The sequence below is a fragment of the Marmota marmota genome, unplaced genomic scaffold (assembly GCF_001458135.2).
Source record: "Marmota marmota marmota unplaced genomic scaffold, marMar, whole genome shotgun sequence".
NCBI lineage: Eukaryota > Metazoa > Chordata > Mammalia > Rodentia > Sciuridae > Marmota > Marmota marmota.
Genome location: NW_026000026.1, coordinates 78,545,154 through 78,566,732, shown reverse-complemented (window position 1 = coordinate 78,566,732; position 21,579 = coordinate 78,545,154). Strand labels below are relative to the sequence as shown.

General features: G+C 37.8%; 1 protein-coding gene across 4 annotated transcripts; it reads left to right on the top strand.

The window, feature by feature from the left end:
• The first annotated feature begins 3,174 nt into the window (after window positions 1–3,174).
• CUNH5orf46 (chromosome unknown C5orf46 homolog) lies at window positions 3,175–21,214 on the top strand. 4 transcript variants are annotated; one of them, XR_007350620.1, is made up of 4 exons: window positions 3,175–3,319; window positions 7,796–8,010; window positions 13,008–13,064; window positions 16,396–17,205. XR_007350620.1 is itself a non-coding variant. In XM_048811748.1 (4 exons), the coding sequence occupies exons 1-3, from the start codon at window positions 3,247–3,249 to the stop codon at window positions 13,054–13,056; spliced, it is 273 nt and encodes a 90-aa protein (XP_048667705.1). In that variant the 5' UTR covers window positions 3,175–3,246; the 3' UTR covers window positions 13,057–13,064; window positions 21,128–21,214. The 4 variants fall into 4 exon arrangements, 3 of the variants coding, with proteins under 3 accessions (XP_048667705.1, XP_015333095.1, XP_048667706.1); XM_048811748.1 differs by lacking the exon at window positions 16,396–17,205 and adding an exon at window positions 21,128–21,214 and having other exon boundaries at window positions 7,796–7,946; XM_015477609.2 differs by having other exon boundaries at window positions 7,796–7,946.
• Window positions 21,215–21,579: the final 365 nt, after the last annotated feature.

Genomic DNA, 21,579 nt, shown 5'->3' with positions numbered 1-21,579 from the left:
TGTAGATGGACAACGTACCTTTATTTTATTTATTTATATGTGGTGCTAAAGATTGAACCTGGTGCCTCACAAGAGCTAGGCAAGTGCTCTGCCACTGAGCTAGAGCCCCAGCCCAGGTAAAACCCTCTTTCATAACCTCTTTTTCCTCTACCTAAAGTCAAATCCATTTGTTTATGCTCCTTAACTATGGTTAATATGGCCCAGATGAAAGGTTCTTTACAGCTTATCAAACATTTTATCCTTGTTATCACATATATCCTTAAAATAGTACAAATAAATAGGCAGGAAATTGCATTATGTCTCAATTTTACAGATGAAGAAACTGACGCTCAGAGTGGTATGTCATTTGGCAGTCACACAGATGCTAACCAGCAGAGCAATTATGGAAGTCCAGGCTTCTCTCCTCAAAATATTCTTTACTTAGTTTTTTCAATACAGGATTGTTGGATAGCTTCTATGTACAAGGCACTATGTTAGACATCAAAGCTCCCTCAGTGAACAAAATAAGCCAGAACTTTTCCCTACTGGATTTTAACATCTCTTGGAGAGGGACCCATTAAATCATCAAATAAAAATATTTAAGGTCTAAGAAGAAATGATTTGGAGTTTGTAAACGATGTTAATCCAAACATTTTATCCTTGTCATAAGGATATAAGTTACAAGAAATTTTCACCAAAAATATATGGTGAAACCTGAAGCTGAGAGGAACAAGCCAGGAGAAGAAACTAGAAATGAACATACAAGCAGAGAAGGGAGGATGGAGCCTGGGCGGCACTACAGGGCCATGGGAGGAGGTCATGGTACTGGTAGGCAGGGAATGGGTGACCCTGAGCCTCAGGACAGTACTGTTTTCTTGATTCCAGAACACCAACAGCATGGGCCTTGAACTTTGCAGGCCCCGCCCAGGTGACCTCCCTGGGAGGCCAGCAGAATCCTATCCTAAGTTGCAATATCTGGAGCTTTTGCTTCCTTGTACTGTGCTTTTGTGGTTTATTAGAGAAATGCCTTCGGGCACTACTCTTTCCCAAACAAATAGCCACATGTCAGAATTCACAGCTTGGGCACTTGAACATCATTCCTCCAGTAGTCCACTGGACAAGTGCAGTGCTTGATCATAAATAGTGTACCTAATGGTACAAATATAACTTTCTGGAAGTTTCCTAAGGTGATACTGTTTCTAGATCACAGGCTTTTGTATAAGAGAGCCTGGCCAGAGTCTTCTTGAGGGGCCTGATTGGAGAGGACTGGGAAGGTCGTTCCACTCAAGGTGCAAGCAGAGCTGCTGATTGCTGTCAACGCAGTACCTTATAAAGTGGGCAGGAATGGGTCTCTCCCTAACTCTGACTCTGAAACCTGGACAAGTCGTAATTTCCCATATCTCAGTTAATTTCCCCATTTCTAAATGGCTATCTGGCACTGCACAAAGCTTGACTTTGGTCAGTCTGTAAGTTTTAATACCTCCAACTCCTTGTCCTTACCAACTGAACTTAGGGCATTCCTCAGTATACCCGGTTTTATCTAGATCAGAGCCACACTTTACCTTCTGGAGTATTTGCATCCAGAAAGAAGGGCATTTTACCTCTGGGAGACATAGCAGCATCTCAAACCTTATATTCAGTTCCACCAAATGCCAATGAATTTAATTCAGTTGACTATGTTTTCTTTTCATTCCTATTTGAAAGATGGTAAGGCAGAGTTAATTTAAAGAGGACCATTGTAATAGACACAGGGACCACTTCAGTGGGAACTTGCAGTGCAAAAGAAAGATTGAACTCAATTCCCAATCTACTTTTTCTTTTAATGTTCACACAAGAAGTCTACAGCCTACTGGGGGAGACATTTAAATGGATATATATCCTGCATGTCACAGTATCATTTATCTCTGCTTGGAAGATCCAGACAAGCTCTGAGCAAGTACAGTCAAAGCTAAAACCAGTGCTAATCACTAGACTCCTTGAGGATTCAGAAATATAACACTTTGCCCCTAAGAGATCCACAGGTTAAGAAGCAACCTAAATTCCACCAACAGAGGAATGGATGAAGACCATATTTTTTATGGTCTATATATATGAGGGAATACTATTTTGCTTTAAAAAGAAAGGCAAGCTTGTCATTTATAACAGCATGGGTGAAGTTGGAGAATATTATGTTAAGTGAAATAAGGCAGAGTTAGAAAATCAAATATCATCTTACTTCTGTATGAAATCTAAAAAAGGTAAAACCCTAAAAGCAGAGAGTAGAATGATAGTTACCAGAGGCTGGGAAGGGAAATTAGAAAGACATGTGTCAAAGCATATAAAATACCCATTAGGAGGAATAAATTCTAGAGATCCATTATATAATATGGTGAATATAGTTAATAACAATGAATTGTATATATGAAAATGGCTGAGAGTAGTGTTCTCACCATACATAAAAGGAAAGTGTGTGAGATAATGAATATGTTTGATTTAGTCATTAACCATGTATACATACTCTAAAATATCATAATATGTGCCTTAAACATATATCTATATATTTATTTTAATGATAACTTGTATTTGTAGGTAGATAAGGGGATGGATCAAGAGGCTGAATGAGAGGAGAGCTAATAAAACAGTTCAAACAATGGGGTCAAGGGTTTCATAGAGCAGGTGATGCAGAATGCAGCTTTATCTGATCTAGGGCGGAATGGTTACCATGAAGGTTTCACAGAAAAGAGGGAATCTGAACCTAAGACAGCGGAATAAATAGAAAAGCTCCAAGGGAGATGATGAGGAAGATATCACAGGACGAAGAAGGAGCACAGGCAAAGGAAGGGTTCTGGGATGCTACAGGGCATGCCCATGTATAGATGGGGGATTGGCTTAGAGCATGGGGAGAGTCCAGCACACAGAGGGTGTAGAAAAACACCTTGCCAGTTTTGTCACTTGCTCCTCAACACTAGTGATTCTGCCTGATATGCATCTGAGCATCCATGCTGGCCATGGAAATTCCCTCAGAAGCTGTACTCTTGTGCAGTTTATAGACACACCTGAGAAAAATCAAGAGAGTTTTTCTTTCCCTATTTGAAAAAATATATATATATATTAATTGGTTTTGAAAGATAGGGCAGGGCTCATTAGCAGAGATCCCAGAGCAAGCTGTGTGGACATCTTGAGCAACCTAGATTCCATAGTAGATATGTCATTATGTGCCCTATAAATGAAGCAAAGCTTCAGGTGCATCTGAGCAATTTATTTACATCAATCCCCAGTATTACAAGAATGGCTGTCTCAGTCCTTCGGCTGACATTTTTTCTGGGACTCCTTGTCTTAATCCTGACCTGCCACGCTGCAGGTAAGTGCTTCTGTTCACAGCCCACAGTTAGAGGGATGGGCAGAAGTTGGCACTGATTCAGAATATAGATAGGGAGGGCTTTGGGCACCTGAGAACACAGGACTGGGAGACAAGAGGCACATCTTCTAACAAAGAAAGGATTTTTTTTATTAAGGTCAGTGTCAACTAAAGCCTCTATCTTCAATGAATGTATGAAATTTGGAGTGATTTTTTTTTCTTGTGTATCATATCATATAGTGACACTATTGTATTATAAATTCCTTGAGACCTGGGGTATGTTTTCCTAATGATAATAACAAATAGTTTTTGTTGGTGAAGAATATATACTCTGGAATAAGACTTCTCGGCTGGATCCACCACTAACCTGAAACATGACTTTAACATGCTACTAAATATCTCTTGGCATCATACATGCCAGGAAACATTAATAGTTAATTTTCCCATAAAGTTATTATGAAAATTAAATACAGGAAAAAATTGGAATAGTATTTGTCCATTACAAGTACTCAATAAATATTAACTGTTATTGTTATCAAATATAATCTTAAAAGAGCCTCATAATATGTCTGTGAAGTAAATATGCTTGGTTTTATCATTTTCCATCTTACAGGATAATAAACTGAGTTTGCAGAGGGAAAATTACTTGAGCATAGACACAAGTGGAAGTGGCATCTGATAGTGACACCTGAGTGTCTAGATTCTTTCCATTATAACTAAACAGCACCTACCTCTTTCATATCTGACCCAAACAAGGCAGTGTGCAGCATTCTCAATAGCTAATTTTTTTTGTTTGCAGAAGACTGTGAGTTCCTGACTTCACTCAATTCAAAAATGGCCAGAAAACACAGATAGTACAAATGTTTAGCAATAGAGTCCTCTGAATGCAAGTCAGCAGCATTCACACCTCCAGGCCCCTCACTGTTCATCAGCACCACACACAGGCAGATGCTACGACAGATTGACTCTAGAGGGGGACATAGAGACATTACAGTTCCTTCAACACCAAAAGTAATCAACATGGTGAAAGGTAATATTCATATCATAGTGAAAAAATCCAGGTTCTATTTCGTATGAACTCTGAACTATGGGTAAACCAGTTCATTGGTTTGAGCCTTGGTTTCCTCATCTATAAAATGAGACAATTATCAATTTTACCAGATAGAATGGGCATGCTGTGTGTGTGTGTGTGTGTGTGTGTGTGTGTGTGTTATTGGGGATTGAACTGAGCCCAGGGGTGTTCTGTCTCAAAGGTACATCCCCAGCCCAATAGCTCTCTTCTCCTTAAGTTGTCCACACTGGTTTAAATTCATGATCTTCTTGCCTCAACTTCCTGAGTGGCTGTATTTCCTGGCACATGCCAACATGCCCAGCCAAATGAACATGCTTTTATAATCACTTCCCAGGTAAATGGATGGTGTTGGAGAAGATAATGCTAAGTGAAGTTAGCCAATCCCCAAAAAACAAATGCCAAATGTTTTCTCTGATATAAGAAGGCTGACTCATAGTGGGGTAGGGAGGGGGGGCATGGGAGAATTAGATTAAACCTAGATAGTGCAGAGGGGTGGGNTGGGAGAATTAGATTAATTTTAGACAGGGCGGAGGGGGGGGAGGGAAAGGGAGGGGGCAGGGGATTAGCAAGGATGGTGGAATGTGATAGACATCATCATCCAAAGTAAATGTATGAAGACATGAATTGGTGTCAACATACTTTATATGCAACCAGAGATACAAAAAATTGTGATGTATATGTGTAATAAGAATTGTAATGCATTCCGCTGTCCTTTATTTTTTTTAAATGTCAATAAAAAATTACAAATGTAAAGAAAAAAGAAAACCATACAAAATATACAAACATCAGCAATACTATATTTGTTCAGATCTTTATAATCACCTTGACTAAGAAATTCAACCAGATAGTTAATGTAAATTAACTATTTTGTATGATTTGATGATTCGTTTCTAGGAAATAACAATCTGTTGATATTTTGATGACATATTTTAAATTTTCACAATCTCCTCAAGTATTAGAGGAGAAAATGAGTTACAAATCATGTTGTTACATTATTATTAATAATAGAAATAATAATGCAGCAAACATTTATGTGAGGTTATCATGGACCCTGTACTGTGGTAAATGTTACAGATAGATGAATGGACAGATAGACAGATAGATGAAAGATCTATAAAATATTTTCAATCCTGACAACAGCACAAGAATAAAATTGAGAGAGAATATTTGAGGCTTGTGTGCAAAGCCACATGGCTAATGTTTTATTGAAGACAGGAAAAAAAAAAAAAAAAAAAAACCTCAGGCTGTAGGACTCTAACCCATGTGATGAACCACACTCTAATCTTTCAATATGTGTGTGGTTCACAGACTGAGGCTAAGATTTCCATTTTTATACACTCCAATCCCAGGTTTCTTACATATTGAAAAGCTAGTATTTAGTGAAATATTAAAGTAAAAAGTCAATAAAATTAAATTGTTATGCAAATAGATAGAAACATAGAAAAAACTCAACTTTCACATAAGGAATTACTACTTTGCTCCTGACAATGTTTTCAGAAAATAAATTTCATGCAGAGAGAAATTTATCATGTGAATAATATTCTCTGTGGAGATAAAACATTCAGGTCAAACCCCAGCTCAACCACTTTCTAGATGAGTAATTTTATTTTATTTCCCTGAACAGCTGTGTTCTATTCTGTCAAACTGCAATGCTATTGCTGAGCAGACTGAAGATAGAGCAAGTGAAGAAAGCCCCAACCCAGAACCTGTAGAATAGGCATCCACACAAGGAGGTCTGGCTCCTTTTTCTCTTGAGGAAAAAAAAATAAACTCTGGGCATTGTGAGCACCCTGCGCTTTATGTGAGGGTCATGTAATGTCTGAATTTGTCCTTTTTTTTTTTTTAACCATAACTCTTGGATAAAAGCTATGCACATAAGGATTCTTTTGAATGAAAGAAACAACAACTGGATAAATGAGAACATGACAATTAAGTTTATCAATTTTAGTTTGCAGAATTGAATGCCAATAAGTTTTTAATAATAGTTTATATTTTAGGATATAATATGGATGCAAGGATAGTAACAAAAAGTTAATTACATGTATTTTCATCTGAAGTCATGGGGATGGATACATGATCTAGAAGGTGGGGCTTTATGATTCAAAACTTGTGATTGGATTTCCAGAAAAAATGCAAGACACAGTTATATTTGAATTTTAGATAAGTGATAGATAATCATTTAATACAAATATGTACTGAATATTGCATCAATCATTCTCATGATTAAAAAAATGGTTGTGGTTTATCAGAAATTTAAATTTAACGACACACTGTATATATTTATGTGCCATGTCTGGTCACAGCACTTGTCAAGCTATAATAAAATTAAAATACAAAAGTCCTACTTTATTCTGTTCCTAGGCTCATTATACAAATTGTAGCTCTTGTCACTCTTCCATCCCTTCTTGTCTGAAAGTAAAAACCACTAAGCAAAGCCCAAACATCCCAAGGAACCTGCATAACACCAGCCCCACTCTCTGGGTCTTTGGCCCTCTCTCTAAAGGGAACTTGATTAAAGGACTCAGGGCAAGAGGACTACCATTGCGGTCTCAACTTCTTTTACTCTTTGTGAGGTCTTCTGTGAATCCCTAATCTTTTTGATTTTTCAGCCTCATTTTTCAGTCCATTGACCTTGGACAAAATCATGCAGCACTTACAAAACCATTATTTACAACAATATTTGGTGATATACAAGTGACAGAATTTGTCACTATTATTATACTACTTTCACTCTTATAAAAGAAGATTGTACAATTCATTACAGAGTGCTTTAAAATCCAGATTTTAATGCCAGCCAAACATGGGCTTGAATTATATTTCTGCCTCTTACTAGGTCTGACTTTTAATAGGTTTCTATACCTCTCTCTAGTTCCATTTCCTTATCTTTAAATTGGGATAATAAATTTTTCCTGCCTCACAGAGTTGTTATGATGATAACATGAGAATGCATGCAGATGATCCATCACCCACCTCTGGTACAAGGTCGGGGTCATCTAGTGCTACCCATTGGTACTCCATCTTCATCATTGTTAATTCCTACTATAAGCCTGGGGGTTACATGGAAAGCCAGACATTCTGTATTTCAACCTGGGCACTGCATCTGCTAACTCATTAACTCTAGGAGAGGCACTTAATTTCTGTGAGCCTCTGTTTTCTCATCTACAAAAGGGAGCCATTGTCTATCTCAGTATTCATGTGAGTTTATTTATTTGCTTTTAGGAATAGATGAGATGGTGCTTGTGAAGACATCAACTAAGCAGGAATGAAAAGTTCAATTTACTGTAACTATAGGAGGCCGCAAAATTACTGAGGGAGGCACAAAGAGCTCTGAGGATCCCCTACATGGCAAAGAGACTTTCCTTTCTTGTTGCTTTGAATCACCTCTGATATTCTGTTCTGTTTTTCAGATGACAAAGCAGAAGAAAACTCTGAGAGCAAGCCAGAGGATTCAGGCAAGAATCCAGAGCCAGATTTCCCCAAATTTCTGAACCAACTGGGCACAGAGATCATTGAGAATGCATTCGAGTTCATCCTCCGTTCCATGATGGCCCGGGGAACGTAAGCATTGATACCAGCCTTGCTTGGTCCAGTTCTCTGTATATTGAGACCCCATTGCAGCCAGGTATGGTAGCACACACCTGTAATCCCAGCAGCTCTGGAGACTGAGGCAGGAGGATCACAAGTTCAAAATCAGCCTCAGCGATTTAGCAAGGCCCTAAGCAACTTAGAGAGAACCCATCTCAAAAAAATAAAACAATAAAATAAAATAAATTTTAAAACCTTGCATTGAAATGAATAAAAAACAAAGTTTAAGGCACAAGCCAATAAGTTGTTTTCCATCGAAAAACCTTGCTCTACTTTAAGATGTACTTGGCATCTCAATGAATTGCCCTTAACTCTTTTGGGGTGAATTCATTCCCATGAAGTGATTCCACAAGACATTTGTATTACTTTCAAGGCCAGATAGAAGGAAAGAGAGCACTGAACCAGGGGACAGAAGGCCAAGGTCTGGTCCTGACTCAGCTGCTATTGTACCAGGTGGTGGTGGACAAGCCTCTCCCTCTCTGAGTGCCTTCCTTGGTTCATCTGTAAAGTTGAGGGAATAAAGGACCCACTAGTGCTGTGAATGGGGTGAAGACAAGGGGTGGTGGTAGGCTCATTAGTGGTGGGCGCTGAGAATTCCTGTGTTTATTTTCTAACTTGAGTAGCTTAAGAGGGCCAAGAGAGGAAGCTGATAACCTTTCAGAGAGCATCTGGAGAAGCTCCCCATGTGGAGTGTTTTTGTCATGCTGGATGGCCTTAGTGAACAGTCACACCTCCCACTGTCTTCCCAATGTTCTCAGCCTGCTTCCCAGTTCCTATGCCCAGCTCCCAAAACAGCTCCCTTCTACCTACATTGCTCTGATTTTACACCATTTCTTCACCTCACTCTTCATTCTCCTCAAGCTAATGTCCCCAATTTCAGCTCTCCAAGACCAAGCACACTCTCCTGTAAACTTCCAGGTGGTTTCCATCTCCTCCTCTCAGCCTCTTCTGATTCTCTCCTGCATAGACTCCTGAATAGAGTTTGACACACTGCGATCTATTACCCACCTGCTTCAGGATCTACCAGACAATTTTTTTTTTAAACTGAGGTTCCTTTATTCCATCTTGCATCTACCTGAAGGCATCTCCCTTGCTTCTTTGACGAGCTTTCCACAGGATACTGACATGGAAGCCAGGCCCCACCAGATGCTCTGGTATGCACTGCTGTGCCTTAAAGTTCCACATAGACTTTACATTTTTTATTCATATTTTATGTATGTGCAAATCCTTGCATTTTCCTGGAGAAAAGGTTAATGACTTTTATTACATTCTCAAAGATAACCAACAGTAAATACAAACAAAGAACCACCTTGTGGGCATTTTTGTAATCTCTGGTCTGCTTAAATCAATATATTTGACTGGGCAGCATTTTGCATATGATCCTGCTCCAGAAATTGCTAAAACTCACAGGTGTTTTTTTTTCCTTTGTTCTAATTAGTTATGCATGACAGTAGAATACACTTTGATACAACAAATACAGATGGAGTATAATTTCTCATTCTTCTGGTTGTATATGATATAGAATCCCATGGGTCATATAGTTATATATGTACAGAGGGTAATAATGTCTTATTGATTCATTCTATTATCCTTCCCCCAGACACCCTCTCTTCCCTTTACTTCCTTCTACCTAATCTAAATTAAATCTATTCTTCCCTAATACCCCCCACCCCACCAATGTGAATTATCATCCACATATCAGAGAAAATATTAGGCTTTTTTTTTTCTTTTTTATTTTGGTTTGGTTTATTTTAGTTAGCTTGATATTCTCTAGCTCTATCAATTTACCAGCAAATTCCATAATTTCATTATTCTTTAAGGCTAATATTCCATTGTATGTGGATTTTTAATATCCATTCATCTATTTTTAATATCCATTCATCCACATTTTTTAATATCCATTCATCTATTGAAGGGCACTTAGGTTGGTTCCATAGTTTAGTTATTGTGAATTGAGCTGCTATAAACATTGATGTGACTGCATCATTGTAATATACTGATTTTAAGTCCTTCGGGTATACACTGAGGGAGGGATAGTTGAGTAAAATGTTGGTTCCATTCCAAGTTTTCTGTGGAATCTTGATACTGCTTTCCATAATGGTTGCACAATTTGCATTCCCACCAGCAACATATGAGTGTACCTTTCCCCCCACATCCTTGCCAACATTTATTGTTGTTTTTATTGTTACAAATCCTATTGTCATTGCTTTTGCAATTGTTGCCTTCCCATGGTTGTTAATGTAAACTAGAAGGAAAGTAATAAGAAAACAATGAGTATCATTCATTGCATGCAAAGTACAGATTCAACTGCAATTGAGTTAATATTATTACATTATCAAAACAGGAAGTTGAACAATGATACTTCTTTTTATTTCTTCCCTTAGACTTTTCTGGATATAAAATGGCACATTTTTCATTGTGTTTAGCCTGAAAGTTTACTGATCCATTAAGGAGTTTCAGTCCAGTCCAGGCTCAGGAATTCCACTTCATTTTCTATACTTTCTCTTTCCCTTGATATATTCTGATCAAATGGCATTCTTTCTGTTGCTGAAACTTAAAATCATGATACGTTCTCTGCCCTCTTACTCTCTTCTGTCTGAAATGCTCTTTCCTTTTCATGGTGGCTGATCCTAGAGCTCATCTAAAAGTCACCACCTCAGAAATGTATCCTATGACCCTCCTGTCATTTCCCTCCCCTTACATTCATATTCTCTGTTAGTCTCTAACACTTTACCTCGTCTTCGTGCCATTAGAACTTTAGTCTCTTCAGAAATAACTGATTTACTTTTAACTGTGTAGCTAAATGAAAGTAGAAATCAGGTAGATCTGTCTGGTTCACTATGATGTCAGACATTTAATTAACATCTATCAATTGATTAATTAGCTATTTAAGGAAAGAGATCTTAGAGATCAGACCTAAAACCCATTTACCAACTTGATTTGGGAAATATGAAGGATCTTTGCTCAAAACACAACACTAGCTCAAAACACAAATCTAGTTGATGGCGGTGAGGACCTAAGACATACGCAGGACTCCCTGTGCAAAGAAGGCTACAAATATAATGGGGATGGTGGATGGGAAGATGCCATCAAATAATGTCGCTATACTTAATATGTGCAAAGAAGAAACAGGAGTTGTGAATGAAACACCTAAACTGTAAAAAATCTGGACTGTATATCCCTTTTCCTAAATGAATTTTCAGTCCTTATGATAAGTGACATTGCCCAAGGCGATGACACCTGCACATGCCTAGCAAGATAAACATCTGTTACATATCACAGGCCATTTCCAGAGAAAGGAACCAATGTGATGAAGGAAGTGTTTACGGCAGACATGAGATATAATTAGGGCTTTGAAGGATTGAGTGAGATTTGATTCAAAACAGAGAACAAGAGGAACTGTGAAGTTCCATAACAATGGGAATTTTGCTTTGTTTACTCCAACATATCTGATGCCCGAGTAGGGTATCAGGCACATAATAAATGTGAGAGGCATGATTTTGAGACTCAGGACAGTCCAGGTGTCTCCCCTACTTGCCTCTGCACTACCTGGGAACTATGCAGGCTGCCTCCCACTCACCATCCTTCTCAGCAATGTACCTAATCCTAACCCCCCTTATCCTTTGAAGAGCCTTAGATTTTTGTGAATATATCCCCTGGGGGGTTCCATGACATGATTTCTCATTCTCTCCCTATCTCAAGTCATTTCTTCTCACTCTTTGTTTGACTTTTTGTCACACACCCTCACCTTAAATGTCACTGCTCCTTGAGGCTCCAAATGGTCCTGATTTTTCACTTTGCAGCTTGCACACTGGAAATTTCCCTGTAACTAAGGAGTTTCTAATTCACATCTCTATTGTGCTTAGTTTTCTTCACTCCAGACTGAAATGACCAATTTCTTGCTATAAAACTCCACCTCGTTTTTCCACCAACACCTGTAAACATAAACCTGGCCTCTCTCTCAAAGCCAGGCTCCTCCTTATCCAGGAAGTCACATTCCCATGCCTTCAGACTCCAGCAACCTCCAGGTCTTGTTTCTTTCCTGCCCATCACTACCTTTATCCAAGTGCTACAGCATACTCTACCCTCGATTTTCTTCCTATGCCATTCCTTTTTTTCAACTCCACCGACTAGTTGATCTAGTTGACCCTGCCATGGTCTCTTTTATGAGTTCTTTTCATTAGATTTCTGTTAGTTTTACCACTTTTTGGTCACTCTTCACTTCAATCTATCCTCTACCTACCACCAGAGCTTTTTATAAAAAAAATGCAAATTTGGCCACATTTCTGCCATGTTTAAAATCCTTCCTTGAATTTCTGCTGCTTTCCAAAAGAAGCAAATTCATTAGGCTGATGGTAAAGTCCTTTCCCTGATGTGTCTATTTTTCGGTCATATCTCTGCAACCACACACCCAACAGCCCAGCAACAGATGATTTGTGTTTTCAGAGCAGATGATGTTGGTGTAAGCTCTTCACAAATCACATTTTAGTCATCTTTTACCTTTTCAGAAGCTATGCAGGTACCCAGTCTTTGAGCAGTAAAGGATATCTGGCATTAGTAACGACTCTGATGTTGTACATTTAAAACTTTGCTTTGCAATCTATCAGCCATGTGATTTGGAAATATAGTTTGAACTTTTTGAGCTTCAGGAATTTTTTTCACAAGTAAAAAGATATAATAATAAAAATTAATTCAACAAATAGTTGTTAATTTAATTATGTGCCAGGCATTGTTCTAGGTGTTGGAGATAGAGTTCTGAATAAATATACCAAAATACTTGCCTTTATGGATATGCCTTCCTATGTGAAATTACACTTAACTAATACGTTTGTTGGCAAGTTCAAAGACATGATTATGCATAAATTGCTTGTTGACTACAAATTGTTATGGAAATCTTTATCCATATTTCCTTCTCTCAGAAAAATCTTGAGGAAAAAACTGTAACTCAGTCATTATAAGACAGTGTAGTGATGATTCTAGCATTAAGTCTAAGTCATAACTCAGTATTGTTTTTTTCTCTACTTTTCCTTTTAGTGGATTCTTTGAACTTGGTGAAAACCCAGGAGAACAGCCATCAAAGTGACTTCTCAGGTGATTTTAATTTATAATTTAAAACTAAAAAATAGTATATTAGACAAAGAAAAAAAGGGATTGACTGATTTCATTTAATGACTGGGGATACCCATGCATAACTACAAGCAGAAAATAATTGTTTTGTTCTTGCTTTGTCCTTATGATCTATTTTCTTTAAAACTAATTATAATGGATATGCATTAAGTTGATGTTGATAACTCAAAGTTTTCTTAGGGAGGAGGCAAACTTGTCGAAAAACATAAATAATCATTAATTGTTAAGAGACCTGGTTTCTGATACAATTCTGTCCTATAACAAACTCCTGAGATGATCAATTGACAAAGATAAAGGTTAATTTGGGCTCCCAGTTCTGGATAATTCAATTTGCCATGGGGGGGCTGCATTCCTTTGGGCCTGTGGCAAAGCAGCACATCATGGTAGAAGCATTTGGTTGCATGGGACCAACCACTAAGCTCATAGTCAGAAAGCAAAAGTGGAATAAACTGGGGTTCCAGAATCCCACCCACTAGGCCCCATGTCTAAAAGACTCCAACACCTCCAAATAGCACCTATCTGAGAACCAAGCCTTTAACACATGGGCTTTTGGGGTTATTTCAGATCCAAATTGTAGCTTTTGCTTTATATGAGCCCAGCTGTGAAATGAGGAGATAATACACACTACAAATGTAAGGACCTACATCATTATGCAGTTTGTCAATCATGAGAAGAGTGAAATTTGCTGAGGTTAATTCAAGGAGAAAGGAGTGGCCTCTCTATTCTACGCAACCTCAAACAATGTGATTTGAGAACTCAGAAAAACCTGATTTTCCCTTACTCTGTTCTCTCCTGGGTATGCATATTGAAATTGTAAAACAAAAATGTTAGATCTAGAAAAGTAATATCAGTTGCTGGCATACACTTAGTACTTACTCTCTTTTAGACATTAAATGCTAGATACACAGTACATAATTTAATTCATAGTCCATATGAAAATAGGTATTGCTATTCTTGAGTTTCACAAATAAGAAAATCAAGGCTTAGGAAAATTTGTCAACATGGCCATGTTAATAAGGGAGAAGGGCAAGTTTGGACTCATGCAGCCTGATTCCAGAATTTGTGGACTCTAAGTCACAGAGCTTCTGGAGAACAGAGAAGAACAATAGGTAGTATGGGGGGAGGTCGTAGAGAATAATTATTAGAGTATGTGATCTTACACAGGCCTTGGAGTTTAAATGTACATTGAAATAAAATACTACTCTTTTGGTAAGTTGAGCTGCCTTATAAGCATCTCCAATAAGTACTGTCTTTCCCAACTTCTATTTGTTATCAGGCCTGGGAATGTTCCTTTCCTTTACCAGCTCCATTTCATAATTTGGGTGTGATTAGTGTAAGCTCAGATTGCTACTATCATATTACCCTGAAACTTAGCTTACCCTTCCCTCAAAGCTCCTAAAATGGGGCTTTGGCATTGGCATTGAGATGTGCTCAACCCACATGCTCTTGACTCTCACCCCAAGCCAGCTAAGTTTCTAATAATACTCATTTATATTTGCATCCTTATCCTCTCAGGGAAGAGGCCTCATTTTGTTGCAGGTGTCCCAACACTTTGCCTTCATTAGGGCTGCTGGTGTACACCTGTAACCATTAGCACCCACACCCTAAATCCCAGAGGTTCAGATATGAGGCAATCCTGCGGTAAAGGCAATGCGGAGGAATAGAAAGAGCAGCGACATCAAGATGATCCAAGTTCAAACTCTAATGGGACCACTAAACAGTTAAATGACCATGACCAGGTCACTTCACCTCTTCAAGTCTCATTTTCCTACATTGGAATTTTGAAAATGTGAGGAATTTAACTGTCCCAGATCTTAGTGCCAGAATTTTTAACTACACAGAAAAAGCTTTGACTAGATTCCTAAAGTAACTCTAGATGCTCTAATGACCAGAGAGGAATGGTTCACTATAGAGGTTTACAAAACTGGGGCTAGAGGAAAGGAAGCTTCTAAAGTGAGATTCAATTGTTCTTGTGTGGTTTGGTCAGGAGTATCTCTTTAAATGCCCATGATTTGTGCTTTTAATAGGTAGTTATAAAAGTTGCATTTGCATGACAGTTATTTTAGCTAATCAAAAAGAAGTCATCAATCTAGAATAAACAATTCAAAACAATACCTGTTTTTTCTGTTTAGAAAATTTTACTCATATTCTATGTATTTCCTAAATTAAGATAGATAAATGCTCAGTGTTTCTCCTAGCAACATGTATCCTTATTTACCCATTCATTTAATGGTTGTTTAATCCATGCCTACCAAAATGAATAATATTAACCAGTTGCTGAGAAGCCATAGAGTGGGCGCTCATTTAGCACCACATACCTATAGCTGCAAGGAAAATGACCTTATCTATGAAAGGGCCTCAGAAATTCCTTGCAGAAAAAGCAACTGGCTAGAGGGAACACCTGGAGGAAGGGGCGAGCAAGAGAAAGGCTTTAAAAGAAGGTGAATTGTGCATGATTCTGGGCATCATCTCCAGTGCTGAGTAGAGAGAGGTACAGTATCCAGAAAAATAAACATCAGACACCTGATTAATCTGGGACCCTCTTAGCTTTTGCTCTACCACATTGAAATGATTTCTAACTCAATTTAAGTCCTTCCAAAGACTTAAAGACATAAAAAATGTAATGACCCTCACTAGGTTATTAAGATTATCAAAAGAAGTAATAGATGGCAAAGTGCTTTATGAACTCTTAATTTCTATACACATTTATTGGATTAAGAAAAATTTCCTGTGGACATTCAAGATCTCACGATTAGGCTTATCAAGTTAGAAATTCCTAGGGAAGGACCCAGGTATAAGTAAATTGAACAGAAAATTCCGATGTAGTTGATGAGCCAAGATGCCCTTGGGTACAACATTTCTTCATATCCCCTCTGTGTAGTCTTATGGAAATTCTTATTTTGTAATTCAGAGAAAGAAAAAAATTTTTGTTTCCCCTAAGATCTACTTTCTCTTTTCTTATTTTTAGATTTACACGACTTGGTCCATTTATTTTCCATCTCCAATCTGTCCAGAAACACACTGAAACTCATGGGTCAACTTGTCCTTATGTTTCCATTCTCCCTTCATCCTTGTTCCTGGCTCTTTCCTTACAAAGCCTGAATTATTTTTGTTGTTGTTGTTGTTGCCTGGTTTTTTTTTTTTCTTATATACATATTCTATTTTATTTCATTTTAAATCCTCTCATGTTTTAAAGTGCAGATGCAAAAATAATTAATGAAGTTCTTTGTTATTTTTAAGTCTTCAATCCTCTCTGGTGGTAATTGTTTTCCTCTCTCTGGTTTGTGTTTCTAAGGACACACCTATCTGGCTCCTGGACAATCTAAGGGCAGCCAAATCCTGCTTTTCCAGTTCTGCTTCATAAGTCCTCCAGGACAGAGACTTCAAGGCAGCTTCCAGCAAGTTTCCAGGATTCAGGCCCCAGTTTCAACCAAACATAACACTCTGAACACTTTAATTTCACATTTTCGCTTCTAGAAAAATCAGAATAAATGTGTCCCCTTTGGAGTCACATACCTTAGCTCACAGGGAAGAATTTTATCTATTGAAGTAATATTTCCTGGACATGTTTAAAGTTTTTAATGATGCAAAAAATATGGAATATATGTATGTACATAATATGGAAAATATATATTTATATTCCATACTTCATTAGCCAGTATAATCAAAGAATGGGTTACAGTGAGAAAACTAAAACCCAAATAAATTAGCAAGTTCAAGGTCATAGAGGCAGGAAGTGACAGAAAGAGGAGTTGAAACTCACTTCAAATAATAAGCTCTTAAAGCCTGAAAATATATGAAGTTTTTAAAGTTTTACACTTTTAATTTGGAAAGTCTTCCAAAAATATTTGAGCCTACTTTCCTGTGCCAGTAAACAAAAAACTGACCTGTTTGTCATTTAATTCTGAAAGCAACTCAATTGTATTTTCAATAAATCTTTAGTTTGCCTTTCTGTTTTCACTTGGCCACAGTAGGTTTGCATGCAGCACAATGAACCTTTAATAACAGTGATGGGTAAAACAAGAATAATTGCTACTAAATATTGAAAAATGTTTGTTATATTTAACAATTCAAATAACCCACACATTGCATTTTTTAGGAATTTGGCCAATTTCAAATGTCATAACAATCAAATTACCTCAGATATCTATTATATTCAGCATCTGACATATGGGCTGCTATTCCCCCAACAAATGTGGTTCCAAAATCTGTTTTAAGATCTTGATTTACAAATGTGTACCTGGATAATAAATTGGACATGCTACAACTACATTCATCAATGTACAGCTTTGTGTGAGAAACACACTCTACAAGAAAGTCTCTGCCTTTATTTCATGCCAGTTTTGCCTTTTGATGTCACTCTTTCAGGTTGGTGAGGGAAGCACCAGGTTACAAATCAGTAACTGGATTTGGTGTTCTACTAAGAAATAGCTCTCTGATACCCAGTGACCTCAGAGATTCTGAAGGCTTCCCAATTGCTTTAACATGTATGTTTCCTCTTCCTATCCTCCGTTGCCTTCTTTTCCACCCTCCAATAAGATCTATGTCTGCAGCCAGCAGGTACACCACCTGTTTTATAGATCAAGAACCTTCCATCTGCATAGTTTTTTTTTTTTTTTATGAAATACCAGTCTCACCAAAATCTCATAATTGCAATGTGACTGAATGAGCTACTAGGCATGGTTTTCTTCATATGACAAGTGAAGAGGCTGATGGACAACCAGAGCTCAGAGAGGCTGAGTGAGAACTCCAACCAGGTTTATCCAAGTCCCAACAGCAATCTCCTGTGATGCTCAGAAGACACAATTCACATCATTCCTATCTGTCCTCACTTCCAAAGTCCCCACCATGGCCACCATGTACGTGGGGGAATTTTCACTGTGCTTTCTATGAAAATACTAAGCAGAAAGAGTAATTCTATTTAAATAAAACTCAAATTGTATCAACTCCTTCTTTTGTGTTCCATCTCATTCTGAGCAAGAATTGGTTTTTTTTTTAAATTGCCTTACAGTGCTGACAAGATCCTACTTGACTACCCATTTTCCATCCCTTCTCCTATACCAATTCCTTTATTCCCTCCACACCAAACACACTGGGATCCTGATCATTAAAAGCCCCAAGCATGTTTTTTTTTTTTTCCATAGGGCTTTGAATTAACTCTTCCCTGTACCTAAAATACTCCTCTCCAGAGAGCTATTTATAGCTTTCCGCCTCACTTCTGTAAGTCTTTTCTCAAATATTACCTTCTTGGTGAAGGCTTTATCTTTCAACACAGTGTTAAAATTTGATTTATTTTGTTCCTTTTTCTGTCTACATTGCTTGAATATGAGGCACAGAAGACAAGAATTTTAACTCTTTTACTTGGCATTCCTGGCACAATAATGAATAATGAGAGCAATGCCTACCCGGGAGTAGCTTTCCAATAAATATTTTTTTAATATTCTGCATTAAGTGAAGTAATGAAAATTATAGAATGCCTACATAATATTGTAGTACAGAACATGGGGTTGGGTTCTTTGTCTTATGAATTTGAAAAATAAATTAATGGACACAAGGGTAAGCACAAAGTAACAGGATTTATTAGAGTAATAGAAACAAAACAGAGCTCCCAAAGAGAAAGGTTTATGCAAGAGCAGCTATTGCCGAGAGGTTTATATAGATCAATAAGTTTAAGGAAGTCAGCCCCCTGCCCAACCCTGGCTAAGGCATTCAGTGCCCACAAACTCTTCATGCAGCCTTTAGTCCAATCAAAATATCCATCAAGCATTTTTCCTTCCTTGGAGAGGCACAGACCCCAGTTACATAGGTCCTCATTTAAAAGTAGCCCTTTTGTAAGTTTTTCCGCAAATATCCACGGATGCTATTTGTGGTGTACTGCCCAGGAAGATACCCAGTGTCCTGTTACCCTATACCCCCAGCCTTGTCTATTCCTCCTGACATCAATGTCAGGGTTGCAGAGGTGCAAAATTGAATATCCCATGGTTTTGAATTCAAGCAGCTTAGAATTTTCATGCAGAGAATGTGAGACACTAGCCATGATATGGTACCTCAGAGGAACACACATGGTACGATGAGAACCAGGACAAAAAGCCACTCACGCTAGCTTGGCAGATCTGGGAAGACTTTTTAGAGATAATATTAGAGTCATGACGTGATAGATAACAAAGGATTTGGAGACAAGGAGAAGGAGGAAGAAGGGTAATTCATGTAAAAGCTCAGACTATGGCAATGCTGGGCATTCAACAATGTCCCCACAATCCTGGAAACCTACCTACCATGGTGGAAGAGTGGATATCATTGAAACACTTCCTGCACTTCTTCCTTCATAACAGTTATCTCATTTAATCCAACGCCAAGGGCAAGGGTTATATATTGTAATTCACTTTTGAAACAAGAGTTAAGAACATGGAAGTTTAAGGAATCTGCCTGAAGTCGCCCAGCTTCACTAACGGTGGAGACTGAACTTGAACACAAGGTTGTGTGACTCTAAAGCACCTGGTTTTAAGTTCACTACTTTTCAATCCTGGAGTAGAATTTTCCTTTTTGTCATTTTTGGATTTGTTTTACAGAGGAGAGTAACTGCTTTCTAATATGTGCTAGTAATGTTTTCAAAATTTCTCTTCAAAAATTATTAAAGTCATATATGCTTATCACATGGGAGGGAAAATGAAGATCATGGACAATACATGGATAGATTTTAAAGTTAGCATTCTCCCAGTCTAACACACTACCTTCAAACCTCCTCACTATTTTTTCAAACATACACCCACATGTACAGAGGAATTGAGTATGTAATTTACTCTGCAGCTTGCCTTTCATATTTAATAATATCTCCTGGTGTTCAGTTTAGATAAACAGATAGAGATCTTTAAAAAGCTACCTCATAGTCTATAATCTAAGATCTCATCATCTCCCTATTAATGAAAATTCATAATTATTTTTATATTTTTGGCTCTTCAAAGGATGCTGCAACAAACATCTTTACCACATGTAAACTCACACACTGACACTCTTATTACTTTATAAAAGTTTCAAAATTTAACTGCTAGATTAAAGGGCATATTTTAAAATGTTCATAAATATTGTGAAAAATTCTTGGAAATGTGGATTAGAGCTATGTATCACAGTATATTAGGAATATTATAACTTTATTAAAAACAAAAGTTAGGTATAATAAACTGAATATATTTAAAGTATACATTTTAGGGATTTTGACATGTGTATATACTCACAAAACCATTCACAATCAAGGTAATGGACATATTAATTCCCTCAAAAGTTCTCTTGCTGCCGGGAGTGGTGGCGCATGCTGTAACCCGTGCAGCTCAGGATGCTGAGACAGGAGGATCAGGAGTTCAAAATCAGCCTTAGCAACACTGAGGCACTAAGCAACTTAATGAGATCCTTTCTCTAAATAAAATAAAAGGAAGGGCTGGGGATCTGGCTCAGTATTTGAGCCACATAAATTCAACCCCCAGTACCACCCAACACAAAAAAATAATTTCTCTTGCCACTTGAGGTCCATCCCTACCTCTCACTAACCCCTGCTCTATCCACAGTTAACAACTAACTGATTTGCTTTCTGACATCATAGCCTGCATTTTCTAGAATTATAAGACTGATTTTAAAGTACTTACTGGATTGTCTCTTACCAAGAATTCAACTCTGTCTCAGACATTGAGACAACACTTGACAATATCACGTGTCTCCTTGGCTTATGTGGGTCCCGAGGACCTTAAGAAAGCCAAATATGTCACAGATCCACCTCAAGCTCCAGGCAAAGTGGGAGAGAGGTCAGGGATACCTCTGGCTTTTCATAATGTCCATGCAATCTGCTTACCAATATGGGTTAGGAATGTAGCGCTAGAAATCTAAATTAAGGATAATGCAGTCTTCTATCCTTTCCTTAAATAAAGGTAGCTCCCAAAGTATCTAGAAGACGGTTCATTCAAATAGTGTATGTTAGGCTATATTAGTCACTAATCTGCAAAATACTTAATATTAACATATCCCTTGTATTTTGCTAGGTACTGGATTCTGCCTTTTTGGAGTTCACAAACAAGTCTTTCTAAGTGTGAGCTAAAGGCCCACAAACATTATCACTTTAAGGTGAATAAGGATGAAAACGAGCACCAGCTATCACTAAGAGCAGTCAGTTTAGGGGTTGGTGCAAAGAACAAATTATACACCATTAAGCAGAGGTAATGAATTATGAAGGCAGTCCAATTAAAGAAACAATGGCAATTTTGAAACTGTCTGTACAGACAATAGTTTCCTTTGGAGGCTTTGAAATGTCACCATCTGTGATCTCAAGGTTGAAGTATAGTGCAGGCCTGTGCATATTAATGGATAGCAATTAGTAGCTATGGAGGAGATGCAGATCAGAAGATGAAGAGGAGGTGGATGTAAAATCCTTAAGTGTATCTGGAAAGTCGTCTGCCTCTGGAAGTGGTAGCAGGATTCCCCAGAAAAAAAGGAA

What these genes read in the sequence shown, in the direction of transcription:
- CUNH5orf46 (XM_048811748.1), top strand. Translation starts at nt 3,247, where the DNA reads ATGGCTGTCTCAGTCCTTCGGCTGACATTTTTTCTGGGACTCCTTGTC. An exon ending in CCTGACCTGCCACGCTGCAG is followed by an intron (nt 3,320 to 7,795) that starts GTAAGTGCTTCT and finishes TCTGTTTTTCAG; the next exon opens with ATGACAAAGCAGAAGAAAAC. An exon ending in TCCATGATGGCCCGGGGAAC is followed by an intron (nt 7,947 to 13,007) that starts GTAAGCATTGAT and finishes TTTTCCTTTTAG; the next exon opens with TGGATTCTTTGAACTTGGTG.